The 19,977-nt window shown below is 45.0% G+C and overlaps 1 protein-coding gene and 1 long non-coding RNA gene across 2 annotated transcripts; both read right to left on the bottom strand.

Annotated features, from left to right (window-relative positions):
* Window positions 1-366: 366 nt before the first annotated feature.
* SRP14 (signal recognition particle 14) lies at window positions 367-3,502 on the bottom strand. Its single transcript, XM_069017675.1, has 5 exons — window positions 3,405-3,502; window positions 2,868-2,940; window positions 2,091-2,203; window positions 1,538-1,570; window positions 367-1,200 (listed from the first exon to the last, which is right to left on the bottom strand). The coding sequence occupies exons 1-5, from the start codon at window positions 3,426-3,428 to the stop codon at window positions 1,111-1,113; spliced, it is 333 nt and encodes a 110-aa protein (XP_068873776.1). The 5' UTR covers window positions 3,429-3,502; the 3' UTR covers window positions 367-1,110.
* An 11,366-nt stretch (window positions 3,503-14,868) lies between these two features.
* LOC138110796 (uncharacterized) lies at window positions 14,869-19,319 on the bottom strand. The gene is made up of 3 exons (XR_011151065.1): window positions 19,194-19,319; window positions 16,170-16,255; window positions 14,869-15,581 (listed from the first exon to the last, which is right to left on the bottom strand). It is a non-coding gene; the product is annotated as an uncharacterized lncRNA (long non-coding RNA).
* Between the last annotated feature and the right edge of the window lie 658 nt (window positions 19,320-19,977).

Raw genomic sequence — 19,977 nt, 5'->3', positions numbered from 1 at the left:
TTATATTTCACAGCAAAACACTGGATGAATATGCAGGAATGTTAAGGATTTCTGGAACTATACTGGTGTTTGCCCTCCCTCCCCACTTGGTACCTTCTGTTTAAATAACTTAGACCTCTTTCTTTCTCTAATGACTGCCATTGTAGGCTCATTACATTAATAAATACCTACTTACTTTTTCTGCCCTTTCTTGTAGCAAAGAGAAGGGCAAAGTTAAAATACGTAGAGGTAACTTGCAAGACAAACAAAAAACTTTCTGAGAACTGTGAAGCTTCTACCAGCAATGCCCAGCAGCAGCAGACAATCCTAAAGGCATAGATAGCTGTGCCATTCCTACCAATTCACCAAGACAAGTCACAGCTGTCATTACACTCAATCCATTTCTCATTATGTTTAATAGGAGCAATTACATATTTACTTTTTGCATCTGCTTATACGAAGGAAGGAAAATTCAGATCCCTGCATATACTGAAGGATGATGTTTTTAAAAAACAAAAGGTTTAGGTGACATGAGCATTTTAAAGCAATGTCTGAGGGGAACATTACACAGAGTCCTACCCTCCCCCCACCCTGAGCCGGGGTCAGAACAGCTGGATCAGCATGGAGTGAAGGCTCTGCAAGAACTCAAGCACTGTGCTGGCTGCCTTGGGGATATCTGCATTGCATCAGGTAGAGATGTCCCTCAGCTTAAGACAGAACCAAGAAAGCAGCTGTTCCTGATAATATGTTAGCACCTGCTTTCCCTAGAACTGCTGAGGCTCATCTATAAAACTGAGCATCTGTCACTGAGATTCCTGCTCCAGCCTTGTTTTGCTGGTGGTACAGAGCATTTCTCTTCAACCTGTGCTACCCCCCCACAGGTTTTACACTGCAGAGTAAACAGCAGCAGTGTAAGTACAAACCAGCTGAGTGTAAAGCTATTTCGGTATAATGCTGTACATACTCCTGCCATACAACAATCCAAAAAGCACCTCTGCTCTCAGTTTAAAAAGTACTGATCACATCCCAGTATCCTGCTGGAAGGAAAGCCAAAGACAAATGATAAAAAGAAATGGACTTTGCTTTGAGCAAGGGTCAAGTCTATTATAGTGACGGTAGTACGCTGTCCTGTCACTGTGTTGCTTTACTCTTCTTGGCCTTGCTTTTCTTGTCTTTCTTCTTCAAGCCATCCATGTTAGCTCTTAGCAAATTTGAATATGCCTGAAAGAACAATTAGAACCGTTTAGAAGAACAATATAAATTACAATATGCAAGAGGTAACATTTTATGTATTACAAATGGCTAATTACCTGCCTTTTCCCAGGGAATCATGCTCTTACACCCTACACCAGAAAATACTGTTTCTAAACCAATATACAAGATTAAATAAAATAAAACAGGAATTTTTTTTTTTAAACAGATTAAGACAGATGGGTAGTCTAAGTTAGTTTCTGTGGCAGTTCAGCACAGAATCAACCTGTTCACAGCTGTCCAGTGCTTCCAACTGACCACTTCTACTACTTACAGAAAAGAAAGATAAAAGGCATATAAAACTTACCATCTGGAATTTATTTACTTCCTTTGAGCTCACCTAGGAAAGTAATACCAGAGGTTAACCATGGAAACTCTGGCTTCTATTACAGGCCAAGTATCAGTATGTGTTTACCCACCAGTTACCATCTGGTGTTTTTAGCAGCAGTTGGATCAACTCATCACATTCAGTGTTCAACATGCTGTACTGGTATGTCACAGGGATTTAGAAAACTGAAAACACTCCTTAATTAACAAAACACCCTACAGGCCATTCATTCCTAAGTCACGTGTTTTCAAATGGGAAGAATGTGAAGAAGCATTCAAAGGTTTGATTCACTTGTAGGGCCATAAAAATGCAGCTCAGATTCTCAACTATTTCTCATAGCAGCATTTTTCCTTGTGTTGTATCACAGAGCAGAGCTAAAGTCAGCTAAAGCCTTTCCCAATCCCCCATTCAAAGTAAACACACACCAAGTTTTCAACTTTCAGTTAACATTTTCTTGAGTTTCACTTAAAATGTGGAGATTAAATCAAAAACACAGAGCCACTAATCTTTCTAACTTAAAGTTGTCACTTACCACTGTGCTAATTTTCTTCTTTCCATCAGTTGCTCTTAGGAGACACTTGTTGTCTGCTGGTTCAAAACTTTCTACGTGGCCTTTGCGTGGGACTGGTTTTGTTCGGCCATCATCTGTATTGAAAAAGAATTTTTATTCTAATTTCGTTAAAATCAACAGATGCCTTCTGATGTGAGATGTTAAAAACTGCTCATGAGGTCTGTAAAACACCTTGGAATTTGAGGTCATCAGAACTAATACTGCTGCCAAATTACCCTTACTCTAGAAACCAGAAGGATCTGTTCCATAAACAACATCTGCCAGAAAAAATAAAGTAAATTCTCCAGAACATGCTGCATGCCCCGCCTGCTCGAGTAGCAGCATGCTTTAAATGCATGTCACCCTGCTGCCTCGACACATGGCCTCTCAAGTAGTGCCAGCTAGCCAGGAACCAGAGCAGCATGAACACACAAAAACATCAGAACTCTCCCTTTACAAAAAACTAGCGATTTTCAATTATTGTTTAACAATCAGAAAGTCCCAGTATTTCCTGCAGTCTGAAATACAGTCTTACTCAAAGGTTATTAGTACTAATAGTACTAGTACAACTAGTAGTTGTAGGGCTAATAGTATCAGTACTGCCATCAGTAGTACCATCAGCTGGCTGGTTTGTCCATATGGCCGCTCTTGTTTTCAGATACCCTGGATTACATCTGTATCGCTTAAAATACCTGCTGACAACACTCAGTCAGATTTAGAGGAACACCTCTTTAATCCAGTAACAGTCTCAACACTTACATTTCTTCAGCGTTATGAAAACACTGCCGGAAGTCCTGCACTTTTGGAAGAGCCTGGTAAGCTCCGTCAGGAACTGCAAGAGAAAGAGACGCGCCCGTGGCTGGGAGCCACCACACGAGCGCCGAGCTCTTCGCCCCGCGCAGCGCCGGCCTCGCCCCGGCCTGTCTCCTGCCCGCGGGAGGCAGCGCCGAGGGAAGGCGAACTCCCGGCTTTCCCCACGCTGCAGCTGCAGGACACGAGCCGGGGGCGGCCCGGCCCGCGGTTCTGACTCCGGACACGAGCTCTGAGCCCCACCCCGGACCTCCCACGGCCCCGGCCCTCCTGCCTCGCCGAACCAGAGTCCCCGGCGACAGCGGCGCTCGCTCCGCTCCCCTCCCCCGCAGTGGCTCCCACTCCGCCGGGGCGGGCACGGGCCCGGCGTCGCCGCGGGACTTTGCGGAGCGCCCCTCTCTCTCTCCCTCGCTCGTTCGGTCCCTCCCTCCCTCCGCGGCGGCACACAGGGCTCGCCCCCGTTCCCGGCGGGCCGCGGCCCCGCACCTGCTCGCTCTCCAGCAGCACCATCCTGCTCCGCTCCGGAAGGGCCGCGCGCGCACGCGCAGCGCGAGGGCAGCTCCACGTCAGCGGCCCGGGCTGGGCGGGCCCGGGGCGGCCCCGCCTGCTCCTGGGCCGGGACGAGTGAGATTCCAGCGGCCCCGCCTCCTGCCGGCGCCTGGAGACCGTGTTTCCTAGCGCGCGTGCCGCGGTGTCCGTGCCCGGGCACCGGGAGTCGCTCGCAGGCTTCACCTGGAGCCGGCCCGTCGCCCCCAGTGAGGCGCTGAAGGGGCTGGTGTAAGGGGCGCCGCTGAGCGCGGCTGGCGGTGAGGGGGCGGGATTTGAGACTAAACGAGGCAGACCCCTGGATTTGTACAAAAAGAGCAGAGGGGAAACCTGCGCCTGGTAGGGCCGAGAGGGCACTTCGCACCCCTGACGCTTGAAGCTCCTGAGGGGTGGGTTCTGTAACAGGGGAGTTTTCTGTCAAGCCCGTGACAGTCGGTGCGGGAACACACAGAAGTGGCACGTGACCTAGTGCCTTTTCGTGTTTATCATTAGGAAAACAGATCTATTTTTCCTCCTTGGACCTAACAAAAGTGAGAGATAATGCCTTAGAGATTAAAAGGAAAAGCTGCTCTCAGGCTGATAGGTGCTTGAGCCCCTGAGGAATTCATACTGTTCATTTATGAGCTCTGGTCTGCATTCTAGACAGAACTGAAATACCTTCTTGCATTATCATTCTCATGGTGGAGGTGTTGTTCCATATATGAAACCACGCGTGATATCAGAGAGCCTAGTCACTCCAAAAATCCTTTTTAGAGTTCACAATTATTCACGGTCCTTTTGCAGGTTCAGCGGGAGGCAGTAGAGGGTGCTGTGATTGCACACACAGAAACGAAACTTGCCTAAAGAACAAGGAAACAAATACCCAAGACGCAGGTCATTGCAACACGGCCATGGTTTATGAAAGTCTACGAGGTTATTAAGGTAACTCCATTGTGTTAAGAGTCAAGGGAAGTGTAGAGATCCAACGCTACTTTCCTATATCATGGATGGTATTATCCTCCTGATGCTTTTGCACTTGTATTATTTGCAGTTGAGGAGGAAAGACTTCAGTAAAATAAATTCCATTGTTCCTCATAGCATTAAAAATCTCATAAAAAATAAGGAATGTATGTGATTGAAGCCTCCTGAAAATAGGCATTCTAAGGGGACACCATCAGTGCTGTGGTTACAAGTACTGATAGGCCAAAACCCTGTAGAATTTTAGTGATGGTCCCTGCCCCTACCAGCTTACAGTCAGTGGGTGGTACAACAAGCGAAGATGGGTGGATGCATGGAGTCATTGCTGACACGTACTTCCTCTAACACTGCCTGATTGCTGGAGAAGTCATAACACACTCCTGACTACAAGAGGTTGTTTTGTCAGAAATCAGAGTAGGGTTGTGTTTTCAAGAGAGCTCTGAACATGGACAATGTAAGACTGTTGCAGATTTTTATAGGCAACTTGTGAAAGAAGAGCAGAAATGGAAAAACTAAAACAATTGCAACATACTCCCCCTTGGAAACTACCATGGTCACAGACACTGGAAGGCAGAAGTACATTTCCACTCATGCTTGCCAGAAGACAAGATGGGTGGTCTTGTAGCTGTAACACAGGGACTACAACTCTCACCTGAATTCTGACTCTTGAGTTCACCAGAGAAGTCTTGTGTTGCCATGAACTGGTCTCCTAACCTCTATGTGCCACAGCTCCTCATTATAAAGGTGGAGTTTTATTATTGAAAAAAGCATCAATGCCGGTGGGAAGGGCACCACAGAGGTTTCTTTCCCTTTTGCACAAAACTCTCCCCCCTCTATTAGGCACTACCTCTGTTGCTGAGGTGTGCCTTTGGGACACTACAGCCGTAGTGGTGCCCACTTTGATGTAGCTGAGGTGTCAGTAGCAGTGTGGCTGCCACATCAGAGACTGTACAAAGATACAGGGCATCTACCTCTGCAGGCAGATTCCTTACAGGAACCAGTGGCACTAAAGCTCTGGTTCTGCTGTATACTGGAACAAGGGACAAAGGGGAAATTGCCATGAAGAACTCCAGAGAGTTGCATGAAGTTTATGTTTTTCAAATCTGTTGTTTTATCAGCAATTTTTTGGAAAATATATTTGTCTCACTGCTAATAAAAGAAGTGGCTCCACTGAACTGCTGAATTTCTTTCCACAAGAAAGAAGGAGGATTTTTCTTTTTTTTTTGCATGTGTGCATGTGTGTTAGCTTATCTTCCCAATCTTGAAGTTGTTTTTCAAGCCAGAATGTCACAATTTAATTGGGGGAGAAGCCTTAATCACAACTTGCAAACAAGGTGAAAATGGAACATTTTTAACGATTCCTTTCCAAAAAATAGATGGAACAGGGGAATGCTGACATTGCTTTACTTTTGCCAAAGGCTGCCAACACTCCAAGGGAATAAGCTATTCAGCTGGTGAAAAAGTGCTGAACAAACACTGAAGGAGCTAAAGGGATACTCCCAATCATGATATACTTACTTTTCACTCTATCTCCTGCCCCAGCCTGATGTCTTTCCCCTCACCCCATGCCCTCACAAAAAAAAAAAAAAAAAAAAAAAAGGGGGGGGGAGGGGGGAATAGAAAAAAATAGGAAAAAAAAAAGAAAATAAGAAAAGGCAGGTTGGATTAAAACAGTAGCAAGAGGAATTGGTGGATCCTGAGAGTTGGCAGGGGTATTAGTATTTTGTAACCTGATCTGTCATGTGACCAGGGCCAGGCAATAAAAATAAGTCTCCTACCAGCCCTCCTGTTTGCTCAACTTTATTATATGGTGTCAGTGGAGAACTACTTTTTTTTTTTTTGGCAAAAATTTAGCAAATGAAGCCACCTGAATCATTAAATCCTGAAGGAAATCTGGCAGAGAACTGGAGGAGGTTGTTGCTGTGCTTCCAAGTTTTCCTGGAAGCAAGCATGTACTGAAGAGAAAAGGAGAAGGTGAAATCTTCTCTCCTAAATGTGGTGGGAGGGGCAGGAAGCAGAAAAACAAAACTATTAGAAGTAAATTAAATTCTTGATCAACCTTAGTAGAGGTTGGCAAAGATCTATTTAAATTAGCCAGCAAAGATTACTACTCATCATGGACTGGCACACACACATATTCAGCTGCTGCACACCACAGTGAGCAGAAATGTAATAACATACTGTAAATTACAGTTTGCTCACCACAATGCTCAAGATGAGTTAATAACAGATAATGGCCCACAATTCACAAGTGGATCATTCTGGTAATTCTCTTTGATCTATAAGTTCAAGAATACCACGTCAAAGTATAGCTATGCACAGGAAAAAGAGTCAGTGTTAGAGCAAAACCCTAGTAACAGCCTCCCCCCTTTACAAGTCTATCATTAGCACTGTAAAAACAGAGATGCACACCTCACTGCCTTACTGGCCTCACCAGATCTGAGATTAGTAGGCAAAGGAAAAGCCTTCCAGAGCCAACATTTAACAGAGGCTGGTTGAGCAGAAAGACTATTAACCCTGGAATAGCTACCAAAACATCCCTAAGCCCTGTGCCAGGGGAGTAAAAAGAAGTTTTAACAAGAGGAAGGAACAGTTATTCTTTTTTTCTGGTATTAGGTGGATTTCCAACAAAGCTATCAGTGGGTTACATTTGTACCGGTGAATGTCAGTTCTGAGATTGGGTCTTAACCTTCTTTGTAAGTGGCTCTTGTGAAAAGAAATAAAGGGCATGCAAGGGGGCAATGATCAGAGACTTGTTGGTCAAGATAGATACAGAGGCACCAAGCAATGTTATTTGCCTCATCAGCTGGTAACCCTGAAAAAGAGAAAGATTCTGAATACTTTATAGATTCCAACAGAGAACTAAACAAGGCATTTTAGAAAGATCTTTCTGAGACCACAATATGCCATCAGAAAGCTACTGAGTGAGAAGCTTCTCCTAATGAGAAGGCCAACTTCCAAACAGATCTCCTCAAGAAACAGGCTCCTTATGTCTTAGGAACTAGTTAATTTACCCTAAGCTCTTCCCTAAGCATTTCTGTTCATTTTAATGAATCCCTCCTATTTTATTTAATATCATGTTATATTTACACATAATGAGTTTCAAAGATAGGTTAAGTGTAACCTTGAGTTCAACAGACACTGATTTTCATTGTGTAATAGCAATGCTAACAGTGATTTATATTTTGTGAGGGAGACCAGGAAATAGATATGGATACATTTCTTAAAACTCTAATGCACCACATTACTATTGTAGTGCAAACCAAAGCCCATCTGAATGAGATGCAAAAAGATTGTTTGTTGGACAAGGCCTACATGGTTTTGAAGTACCATCCAGATTTTAGAAAGTTTCTCTGTCAAGGAAGATGAGGGATGTATATTTACCATATTAGTAAGTGTCTCACACATGCTTGAAGTGGTTTTGTGACAAGCCCCCATCTCACAAAAAATGGGGGGAAAAGGCTGAAGGAAAAGCCCAGATGCAGATTTGTTCATCTGTACAAGTGATGGTGTCACCTGTGCTCTCTAAGGAGACCCTGCAATGGCATGTATGTACTGAATCCAGGAATAATGCTGTAGTGCTCGATGCACTCCTGGGAACAATGAAATTAAAGAGCCAATTCATTTAACTCCCGAAGTGTGAAAAAGGGCCTAGAGACAAGAAGCAACATGTTATCATATGTGCTTAGTTTGAAGGACAGGGCAAGCAAAAGACAATCTCACATACCTCCAAATCCAATGCAAAATACTGGAGGAAAATGGTCAGATAAAAAAGGAGAGAGATGCAATTTGAACATCCACCGTGTGTTTTGACTGATCCTGGTAACTTTCAGCTGTGCATAGAGCAGAGCAGAGTGTAAGAGCAGCCTGTTCTGAAGGAGTGTGCCTGCGAGGTGACACAGCTGAGCTCTCCTGCCTGTCCCCTCCTCCTCTCAGTCCTCAGTCTGTGGCTGCTGCCACCACTGCTGGGAAGTGACACTGCACTGCCCACAGAGACATCAACTAGAGACTGTGTGGCCATGAGTGCGGCACCGTGGGTTTGTGACATAAGTGCTCAGCATGGTTTCAGTGGGTCTTGTGTAAGTCATCTGTGAACTCTACTAGTGCAGGATCAAGCCTGTGCAATATCATGCACCTTCTGGGTGCTCTAGAAATGGTGTTTACCAAACCTCACATCTCCTCTCTCCAGCAGGAAGGGTATATATAGTCATCACTTCATTTAGCATGGCAGATTTTTAAGTAGACACAAAATGTCTGGTTAAGAGCTGTGCAAAGCATCAGGGAGGTAATTAAGTTGGAGCTCAAGAGTAATGAGGTGACAGAGATTAGGTTGAGCATCATTTCTTTCACATCGATGTGTCCTACTTTCAGAAAGACAGAAATGCACTTGTGAAAAATTTCCACCAAACATTCACACTGAGGTTACAGGAATTTTTTTAAGCTATGTAAGTATTTAAAAGACCAAGTGAAGAATATCACAACATTTAAAAAACCAAAACCAAAAACTAAACCAAAACAAATCAATGGGAATTCTAGGTCAGCAGGACATCACCAGGGAGGATAACATGTTATCAGAGATCACCCAGGGATGTGTAATTATAAAGAGAGCCACAATGTCATTGCTATCCTCCATTTGCAGTCCCATCAGAAGTACAGAAACCCCAGCAGCGTGTATTCTCTTGATACTGTGGGGTGTTGCTGTCTCAGGAAGAAAAGGGTCACCTACCACCTCACCAGCACTATTTCCTGCCTCTGTTGAGAATGCCCAGCAAATCTTATTCAAGATTTACTGGTACGTTTTACTCTTCCTTAAATACTCCTCCAAATGTCTCGACACTTTCTAGGAACAGGGTGGCGTGGGGAGGCCACTCTACACAGCCAGCAGCTGCCCTGGGTTCGCTGGGTCAGCGGCTGGAGGAAGCAGTTTCCTGTTTTGCTGGTGCTCAATGCCACTTAACAATAGGGGGAAAGAAAAAAACTGCAGGATCTAGGCATTGCAAAGCTGTTTTCTACATGAGCTGTCCGCCTGCCTTCCCCCTCTCCTCCGGACACCCCCACCTCACACACCCAGCCCCAGCTGGTGGATGGCAGTGCAGGAGAGGAGGCAGAGATGCTTGAGACTGAGGTGACAAGGGCGTGAAGGGATCTCTACCATATAAGCAACCTGGACCCCATGTAGGTGAGTGTGAAACAGAAGGCTGGATATTACTAGTTTGTATCTTTTCTTCTGCCTCCTGTGAGAGAGAAAATGAGAATCATGTGTAGTGCTTCTGGAGCTTCAGTGTCAGCAAGCGTCATTCATGCCTTCTTACAACACCTAAAACATCTCGTCCATCATAGTAGATGGGTTTCAACAATATCCTGAGATAACCATTTCCAGCAGTGGTTAGTTCATTAGGGCAGGAACAGCACGGGCATTGATTTCTCATTCTGCCTTTCTGAAACATGTCCTTCTTTAGTGGTTTGCTCAGTGCCAAATTCTTAATCCGCTCTTATCAGCTCATGGAGTGCTTTTACACTCTTACTTGGCTCCTACTGCCTACACACTCAGGAAGCATCCCTTGCTACTGTGACAGAGTTTGGTTCTGGTGATGCCTCTCCATATCCGAATCCTACCTCACTTACTGGCTTTGTTTATCAAAAGCTTCTTCTGACATTAAGGATTGCAGGGGGTACCTCTGTAGAGCAGAAGAAACTAAGCATTGTAACTGTGAGTGGAGCCACTCAGAAACAGGAAGCGCAGGTGCCCAAACCGTAATCTGGGTTTGTTGCTATCCCTGTCCCTTTATTTCTGCCTCCCCCTCTGTTTCTGAATACACGTTGTCTTCAAAGGCACACAGGGCAGCAGACGGGAGCCCCAGGCAGATGGGAAGTCACAGGCTCTTTGTTAGTGCTCAGGCAATAGAAATTCCAGGTGAGTCACCCCTGCTTGCAGGAGCAGGTAGCCTAGACATTGCCAGTCAAGCTCTTAGAGCCTTAAATGCAATCCTGGCAAGGAAATTATCAGAAGCAATGCAGATATTACAAATGCAGTTCTTTTGTTATTGCCTGTAGCCTTAAAAACTTCTGTGACAACTGAGCCCTACAGCTTTCAAAGTTCAGGAGTGGCATTGCTTGAAGATACAGTGTGCAAGTATTGCACTAAGTTTACCAAATACTGTGCTAGAAACCTCCTTATCGAAGGATTTATTTTGTTAAAATTTTTGTTTGACTGTTTGTTTTTGCAGTGAAACCTCAATCCCACCTGTTGGTTTTGGTTTGGGGTTTTTTTTCAGAGAAGTTATGATTGGGTTATAAAGCCAGTAAAAAATCAGTAAAATCTCTGGGGCTTAAACTGCCAAGCACACAGTGAAGTTTTACAGAGAACTCAGACAGAGAGACACCGTAAATGTAGGGCATCTACCATACTTAAACCTTGTAATGACCCAACATTGTTTTATCATCATCTGAACACAGCAGGAGAGCTAAAACCCCACTGAACTCCATTGGAGGAAGAGTGCTCTAGGTCTTTATGAAGCACATTACAAAAAGGATATGTTTGACACAAAAAAAGCCCCCACAAATCCTAGGATGAAAGTGACTTTGTCTATGCTAAAGGTTTACCTAACATTATTTTGCAATCAAGGTATGGTGTTTTCTCACCTTCGTCTTTACTTTCATTGTTTTCCCAGACAAGACTGAAGAGTATCATTAATGCAATTTCTCAGAAGGCATCTGTCATCTGTCACATGTGTTTATATATCCATGCCTACTGTGTACAGTCTGGGAAAATCCCCTAGTGTTCTTGAGGGAGAATAAAGACCACAGGGATGAGTAGTGGCATGACACCAGCTACCCATGGAGCAGCAGTGTCTTCGATGTTGTGTTGCACTCAGTACTCTTAGGACAAGTTAATTGCCAGGTTAAAGGAAGATAATCAACATAGGAAACAACATCATTATTCAGCAAGACATCAAATGCTATCTCGGGTGCCTGTTACTCTTGCTCGACCAGTTCAGCTTTTAACAGTGTATTAGTCATCTGACCACACTGAACATCAATCTTTCACTCCTCATTACACACTCAAATACAAGCTACAGTATAGACTTGCTCCATCCTGTAATTACAATATATAGCCATGCTATAAAATCTATTATGTCTAGAGGTTAGACTCAGAAACAAATTAATTGATTGCACTTTCTCCACTTCTAGGCTAAGATAAGATTTTGTTGGTTCTTTTCAGTGAAAGATTGCTTTTTCTGTAATTAACATGGTTTGCCATAATAAGTAGCATGTCAGCAAGAAACTCTTCATACAGAGGCAAGCAACAGGCATTTTATCATCACAAGGCACCTGATTATCAGTATTATAAAGTTATCTTTTGGCAGAGAAGTCTTGGCAGCAAATAGCCTCTTCAGTGTGAGATTAGCAGTTCTGCACCAGGCCAGAGCCCAGCTGACAGCTCAGCCTCTGCGTGCGTGCCGTGGCAGTGCTGCGTGGGGGACGCACCCTTCTGCACAAGTCAAGTGCTTTGCCATTCCACCTGGTGACAGGGCTAGCACCTCATGCCTTTCAGAGGCATACAAATTGAAATGCTGGATTTAAATCGGATTACATGATTTGTCAGATGGCAAATGTCAGGGTGGCCTGTGGACTGTTTGAACACAAGAATCTGGAGAAAGCTAATATTTTGGCGGCTCTGCAAATAAGGCTTTCCTTGTTTTTTGCTCTATGGAGGACAGAACTCCAAAAGTGATTCCCCAGATTCTCACTGCTTGGAGATCAGTAGTTTGATCCTACTAGGGACCGAGACTGTGGTGTGGCAGGAGAATGCACAGGTCTTGCACTCATGGGTGTTGTGGTTAGGCAGTGTGGGTTCAGAGAGGCACCAGAGAGACAAGCCTGTCCTGGCTTAGGAAGATGCTCATTTTCCTAAGAATGATTTTACCTTTTCTTTTTCTCTTTTCCTACAAAAATTGTTTTAGGGGGGTTGTTTCAGTTCCTTTTTTCCTTCAATTTTTCCCTTGTTTCCCCCTGTCTCAGCTCTTTCCTCCCCATCAGTCACTTCTCTGTCACCACTTGCCATTCTTCACTACCCCGGTCATATACCTGGCTGTCACTCAGGATGGCTTTCACTAAGCAGGGCAGTGACCTCACTAACATAGGGACTTCCCTGCCCCTGCCTCTGGTGCGAGCTGAGGCACTAATGTCAGAGCTGGGGTAGCCATGGAGCAATTGAGCTTGGAAGGTGAATGTTTTTGCTATTTTTTTTGCTCACATCACAGCACAGCCATGTCCAAAGGGAAGAGTGTGCTGCTTGTGGTGTGGTGGGGTGTTCTGGTGCAGTGGTTCAGGCTGCTGTAGGACTTAGGCATGCCTGTACAAAACAATGGTTCCCTATCCAAAGCACCCATAGTTTAAGTGACTTTCATAAGCTTAGCAGGCTCAGAATCTCTAGTGAAAGCTGCAGTGCAGTCAAAGAGCAAGTTGGGAAAGTCCCTCTCTCTGCAGAATGAAAGTCCCATCTCTGGGTGAGGAAGAAGGTATCACTTTCTCTCCTTTTCTCCACTGCTTTGGTCCTGGTCCTAAGCTACAAAACAAACCCAGGATCTCAGGGAACATTCAATCTGCAGCTTGTTCTCAGCTGATCCTGTTGCAGGGAGCAAGTTTCTGGCTGATTCACGAGCAGTAAAAATAAACAGTCTGGGGAAGGCAGGGAGGAGGGAGGGAGACTGGTGGTTACAGAGGAAAAAGTAGGAGCTACAGCAGCTGGTGTTTTCTTTGCTGGTTCTTTTCAGAGGATTTAGGCAGGTTGGAGATGTAAGTGATTAATGGAGAATGATAACACCTCAACCCCCTCCTCCTCCTGGAAGGAACATGAGTCTTTATGCATATCACTGGTCTCTCAGCTTTAACCTTTCCAAGATTTACACACTCCATCCACTCCAGTGCAGTGCTGTGGAGCTGACAGCACATCTGGGTGTATTAACTGTACACTCTGCGGTTTTCACAAATGCTTAGGGTTTGTTCTCAGCCTTTGGAAACACTGCACTCAAAGCTCTGAGACTTCCCCCCATGGACTGACCAGACTGAAGACGAACTGCCACACAAACTCAAGACTGGTTTTGGGTGGTTTTTAGCCTCTTCTGTGCATGGAGTAAAGGCCACAGCTATGTATTGCTGAACCCCAGTAAAATGTGCCTCCACAGTGGCTCCCAAAACATATTTGGGAATATGGTACAAGTAGCAGAAATCCTTTTCTGTCCCCCTCCATAGGTATGTCAACTGCTTTGCCAAGTACTTCTAGGGATCCTACCCCCATCTCTGCTCAGGGCTGATCATATCATGACACGCTTCTGTTCTCTGCCACATGGTTAAGAGGTCTGCTTTCCTCCTGGCTTTCTTGCACTGGAGAAAAGTGTTTGGCAGAAATAGATGGGCAAAGGCACATACATAGCTTCTGCCATTGATGAAAAGGAGTTGCAGCAGAAGTATTGTGCTATAAGTTTAAAGATGAGATTCCCACCAGGAACAGTATAAGACAAAATTTAAGGAGATGTTATTTATTATTTCTCTTAAGCAGGGCTGATGGAGGCATAAAATTAATAATAATAGTGTGCTACTGAAATTACTAAAGTACTGAAAATACTGAAGGTGAGATGGCACATAACAGAGAGGACGAGTAGGATACCAGGAAAAATGTGATGACTTCAGAAATTCACAGCATAGAAGGTCATACACCTGGGCAGCAGGAGCTCCTGCTGTAAAGACAGGGACACAGTATTTGTAAGAAACAGTGGTGAATAAAGACCAAAACTTTTTCATCCATTACAGGATAACTGAGCCACCAGTATGACACAGCCATGGCAGAGGTGAACACAGTCAGAGGATATATTAGACAAGATACTTTAGTTGATTAGAAAAGCAGTACCACCATTGTATAAGGCAGTATCAAAACTTCATCCTGAACAATGCATACAGCCCTTGTTACCCATATTTACAAAAAAAAAAAAAAATAGACCACAACCCCTGATGATCAGGAAAATGAAAACTGTCCAGAAGACTGTAAAAGAAACTGATTTGAAAGCAACAAAACAAGAATGGATGAGCAGGGACAGGAGCATTTAAATATGTCAGAAAAGAAAACAACAGGGAGAGAGAATTAGTAATTTAAACTAAATCATGACCTTAACACAAAAACAAGATGCTATATGAAATAATGACCAGGAGAACAAGAAAAATTTCCTTTAAATTTAACAAGGGAGAAATAGAGCAAGCTTAAGATGGAGCTTCATAAGTTGTTAACATTTTATGATGCATAAGGCCCCACCAGACCTTTTCCATCCCAAGTCCTGGCATGGACTTTGCAGATGCATATGCATTAAGTACAGCATACGTGTTTACTCACAGGGTAATTTAATCTTTAATGATCAGGACAAGACACTGTGAGGTACCAGGGGTGGGAACTGGAAGCTGTCGTATCTTGGTTCCTGGTTGAAATTCAGACCAGACTGAGTGTGGCTGAAGGAGAATCACCCAACTGTTGGTTGGTAGTTTCTTTGGAAAATGAGCTGCTTTGCAACTCCAAATGGACAGTTTTCTATGTCACAAAATCACCACTGCTAAAAGTGGTGATGGTGGAAAGATTTGCTGGCAGTCTTTCTAGCAGTGCCAGAGATTGCCTGGACAGGGAGAGCAAACAACCAGTAGCTGTGTATGGTGTAGCAGAGGGCAGTGGGTGGAAATCACACAGCCATCAGCTGATGTTACCTGCCCTAAGTCCAGAGAAGGACCCAGGTCCCTATCACTGCCCACAAAGCACTTGTTCATTTGACTTCACCACAGAAAGTACAGACCAAGATCAAACTGAATGGTAGCACCCTCTTACTGTCCCGTGGCTTGTGGCATCTGTTCATGCTCTGCCAGCAGGACACATGCATTTACACACACTTCCCATTCCCTGATTTATGAAAGCCTGAACTATGTGCTTGCAAGGGAGCCATGTGCCCCTCTCTTGCACCTCTCAAGAGCACACCCACCACCACATACTCTGTTCATGGTGCAGGCTGGGGCAGGAGGACAAGAGGCCTGGTAAAGGCTGAGCCAGTCATGAACACACTGGAGTTTTCTTCAGTTTTAAGATCCAAGACTGGCTTTTGCCAAGACAAATGCTGGCACATCCTGCAGTAAAAGGGAGGGGGAGTGCAAGGGCATGAGGGAGTGGGGTGGAGAGAGAGACCAAGAGAGACAACTGATTATCTTTTCTTCTACCATGCTGGTCCTGTGAGATAGGTGAAATTTTTAATGCATGTACATACTCCAGGTTTTTTAAAGGCTGTCTTTAGCTGTATATCATATTTCCAGGGGTCAAATGTTTATACATTTTGTCTACAAGAGTAAAAATGTGTCTTTTTGTTGGGGAGTGACTGATCACAGGAGTGAGCCAGAGCACAATACATTAAAGAAGAGGCAAGTTGCTTCACTTCTTCAATGAGGTTAGCTAAGTGGTGTAGGCTCTGTGCCCCATCTCGACCAGAACTGGTTTATCAGTCAGACCACAACACCTTGACTGCATTGCATCCTTCCTTCCGAACAAAACCAAACCATCTTGAACAACACCTGAGGACGTTTGTTTATTAAGCGTATACCAGTTTTGAGAATTCTTACATCTTTTGATATGTAAATGCTTTCCTGGAATCAGTCTGACCACATAACTTGTTTAACCCACAAGACGCTGCAGTTGCAAGCAGCACATCACATACAACTTACATGTAAATGATGCTGTAGCCATACTGATGAACTTTGTCCAGATGGGCACTCTGTAGATCTTGAACACAACCAAACTGACTGGCTATCTATAAATAGAATATTATTAAATTAGTTTTCTAATTAGGTTCAACAAAGACAGGGGCCAGATTCTGCACCTGGGGCAGGACAAACCTGGGTATACATACAGACTGGGGAACGAGACACTAGAGAGCAGGGCTGTGGAAAGGGACTTGGGAGTCCTGACTGATGGAAAGTTGAACATGAGTCAGCAGTGCTCTGGCAGCCAGGAGGGACAACCCTGTCCTGGGGGGCACTGGTCACAGCATTGCCAGCCAGGCAAGGGAGTGGATTGTCCCGCTCTGCTCTGCACTGGGGCAGCCTCACCTCAGGTGCTGGGGGCAGTTCTGAGAGCCACAGTAGGAAAAAGATAAAAAGCTCTTACAGAGCATCCAAAGGAGAGCAACAAGGATGGTTAAGAGTCTAGAGGAGAAACCAGAAAAGGAGTAGGTGGAGTCACTTGGTCTGCATCCAGGCAGAGACTGAGGGGAGACCTCATAGCTGCCTGCAGCTTCCTCATCAGGGGAATTGGAAGGGCAGGCACTGATCTCTTCTCTGTAGTGACCAGTGACAGGACCCGAAGGAATGGCCTGCAGTTGTGTCAGGGGAGGTTGTCTCGGTTTGAAAGACAGGTGTCTGCTAAGGAAGGCAGAAGCCTCCCTTGGAGTGGCAGATGTAACCCCTTTCCCTCTGAGTTATGATTTTGGAATCAAGGGTCTTTAGGCAAAGATGTGGGAAATAGGAATAACAGTTCTTTACTATATATATAGATAGATAGATAGATAGGTAGATATATAACCAGTCGAACAAAACAACAACAACTATGACAGTAACAGCAAACACAAACCCAGTCCCGGCCTTCTCGGCTGTCGGGCCCTTTCCCCTCGGGTGCAGTTCCGCTCGCAGCCGGCAGGGATCGCTGGCGGCTCCCGGTGAGCAGGGCAGGTGCGATGGTTCCCCCGCGGCTGCAGGGGGCGCTCCGGAGCGAGCTCGGGGAGCACGCGGCTGCTTTGGTGCCCTGGGATCCCGGGGAAGGGTGGAACAAAGGAGCTTCACAAACCGGTGGGCAGCTGGTCCCGGGTTCCCGGAAACAGCAGGCTGGACTGGTAGGCTGGAGCGGCAGGCACAAACACAAATCCCGGGTGGCAGACGAGATGTATCCAAAAGGGGAACCCCCCGGGGCTCCAGGCAGGCAGGGTAAGCACGGCTACAATGCAGCGAAGGCTCGAAGCAGCAGCGGGGCAGGGCGGCCGCAGCCCAGGCTCCAGCAGGGCAGGGAAAGCAGCTTTGGGGTCCCCGGTGTTGTTTCCAGCAGAAAGGAAAGACACCGAAAACGGGAACCAGCAGCTCCTTTCTCTGCACCTTCTCCCTCCAGACGCTGAGAGCGAACTGAACTGCCCGCCAGGTGAGAACAAAAGCCTGGACGGGCCCTTTTGTCTTTCTTAAGTATGGCTATCTCCTCTCAAGTATGGCCATTTATCTCCTAGCAACATGCTATGGGAAAAAATTCCTTTAACAAAAAAAAAACTAGGACTAAACTAAAAACCCCAACAGAGGTTTAGGTTGGATATTAGGAAAAGGTTCTTCACCCAGAGGGTGGTTGGGCACTGGAACAGGCTCCCCAGGGCAGTGGTCAGCAGCACCAGCCTGACAGAGTTCAAGAAGCATTTGGACAATGCCCTCAGGGACATGGTGTGACTCTTCGGATGTTGTGCACAGGGCCAGGAGTTGAACTTTGATGATTCTAGTGGGTCCCTGTCAACTTAGGATATTCTATGAGTCTAGGCTTTTAAGAAGTAATGTAGTCACATTTTTAATGTTGAGAGAAAGAGGGGAAATTAGAAGATTACTGCACAGAGAGCTCTTTGTTTACTTTTAGAAAATGATAAATTCAAGCACCGTTTGGATGTACACCACTATGAATCTGTCACTATAGGCCACTGAACACTGGATATTACCCAAACAGGTTTTTATCCAGTTCCTTCTCAGGATCATGCCACCATTCCTTCACAGGGTAAAAGAAGAATCGCTGTTTTGAAAGACAGATATTGCTTATAACTCACCTTTACTGAGGAAGTTTTAGGGAACAAGGTAGGATTTCTAAGGCCTTGAGCAATCTGGTCTAGTGGGAGGTGCCCCTACCCATGGCAGCAGGGTTTGGGACTAGATGATCTTTAAGGTCCCTTCCAATCCTTAACATTCTATGATACTTGTGCTAAAGCCAGAAGTCCTATGAACAGCCTACAGGCAAAACAAATTCACATTTCTCACAGGACAAACTAACTGCTTCTCACTGGTCCTGCTTTAGTAGCTGCCTCCAAAGGCAGTTTTGTTGTTGTTTTTAAACAGATTGCCTCAGAGTTGATGGAGAGATACTTCCCATGGAATAACAAGCTCTGTGGCCCTTTAGTCATCCTGCATGCATCAGTCTCAAGAGGTCTTGTAGTATTGCCCACGCCAGATCAACTCTGCCTTCTCCTGACACCTGAGCTGCTTAGTGCTAGATGCTTGTTTTCCATGCTCAGCCAGTTCTTCCCACTCAGAACTGCAATACTTGGGGTCTTTTTGTAGCTACCCTTAAGATAGGAGGTCTGTCCCACTTGGCCTCAAGTACCTTTCTGGGTACCCTACTGCATACTACACAAACACAGGCACTCGGCGAGTTACCAATTCAGCCAGGAGCAGGCTGAGGTGTGGGCTGTGAGATATGGAGGGCCTGCAACAACTGACAACATGCTTGCTACAGCACAAGGCATTAAGGAAGACAAAGCCCAACCTCAGCATGAAACCATACCTGACTTCCATGTGTGTTTGTGTAAGGCAGGCAGCTCTTGAGGACGCTGTCATGTTTTTATGTGTTTAAACAGAGCCTAGCACAACAAAGTCCTTAATCCAAACCAGAGCTCTTAAGTATCACAGTAATGCAAATTAAATAACACTAATAATACACTTTCCCTCTCTACTCACCAGGTCAGGCCCCTTGTTGTCATTGTGGGGAAGGAGCTGGGCTTCACATCAAGCTGGGACACATCTTCAGGCTAAGCTCAGTTACTGCCCATTAGCCAGGCTGCCCTGCTGGACCTGCAATCATGACTCCTCCTGAGAGGAGAAGTATGTTTAGTCTATACCCAAGAGAAAAGTTAATGTCATTCATCCTGTGTTTGCCCCAGCTAAAAGCACATGTTTGTACAATTACCAGGGTTTAGCTAACACTAGTATTTTTGCATGCCACAGCAATTTGGCTGTGTCAGAATCTATAGGACCTTTTTTTAGAAAACAGATAAAATGGAGTTGGTAAAGTTCTCAGCAGACATTTGCTGAATGTGTACTTTTTAAAATAGTCCATGCCAGTTGCTGTCACTAAATTTAATGAAAGTTCTAAGACTTCTAGCAAAACATTTCTGATCCCAAAAGAAAATACGTTTCAGTCATTTCCATCTATTCTGTAATCCAGCATTATTAGTTGGCCCATTTCCCACAAGCAGAGTGCTGTACAGCAGGTAATCCTACAGACACAAAGTTTGTCACAGTTCATCTTCTTCCATGAAATTGCATTAGAGTGAATGATAACTGAGGATCTGCTCGCGAATGAGCATCTCACCTCTTCTAGTTACAAGAGGCAGGGAAGAACTATTAAAATAATTAAACATACACAGCTACCTCATTAATCAATAACAAAATTTTACTAAAAAAATTACAAACAGTATTTGATCACTCACTGAACTTGGCTGACAGCAGAAAACCACCTTCA

This window comes from Aphelocoma coerulescens, chromosome 5 (assembly GCF_041296385.1).
Source record: "Aphelocoma coerulescens isolate FSJ_1873_10779 chromosome 5, UR_Acoe_1.0, whole genome shotgun sequence".
Lineage (NCBI taxonomy): Eukaryota > Metazoa > Chordata > Aves > Passeriformes > Corvidae > Aphelocoma > Aphelocoma coerulescens.
This window is presented reverse-complemented; position numbering and strand designations above follow the sequence as displayed.

Excerpts from the sequence above, each read along its gene's own strand:
- SRP14 (XM_069017675.1), bottom strand. The coding sequence starts at position 3,428 with ATGGTGCTGCTGGAGAGCGAGCAG. Across the intron at positions 2,204-2,867 it reads TTTCATAACGCTGAAGAAAT|ATGATGGCCGAACAAAACCA; the intron begins GTAAGTGTTGAG and ends TTTTCAATACAG. Across the intron at positions 1,201-1,537 it reads AAGTAAATAAATTCCAGATG|GCATATTCAAATTTGCTAAG; the intron begins GTAAGTTTTATA and ends TTGTTCTTTCAG.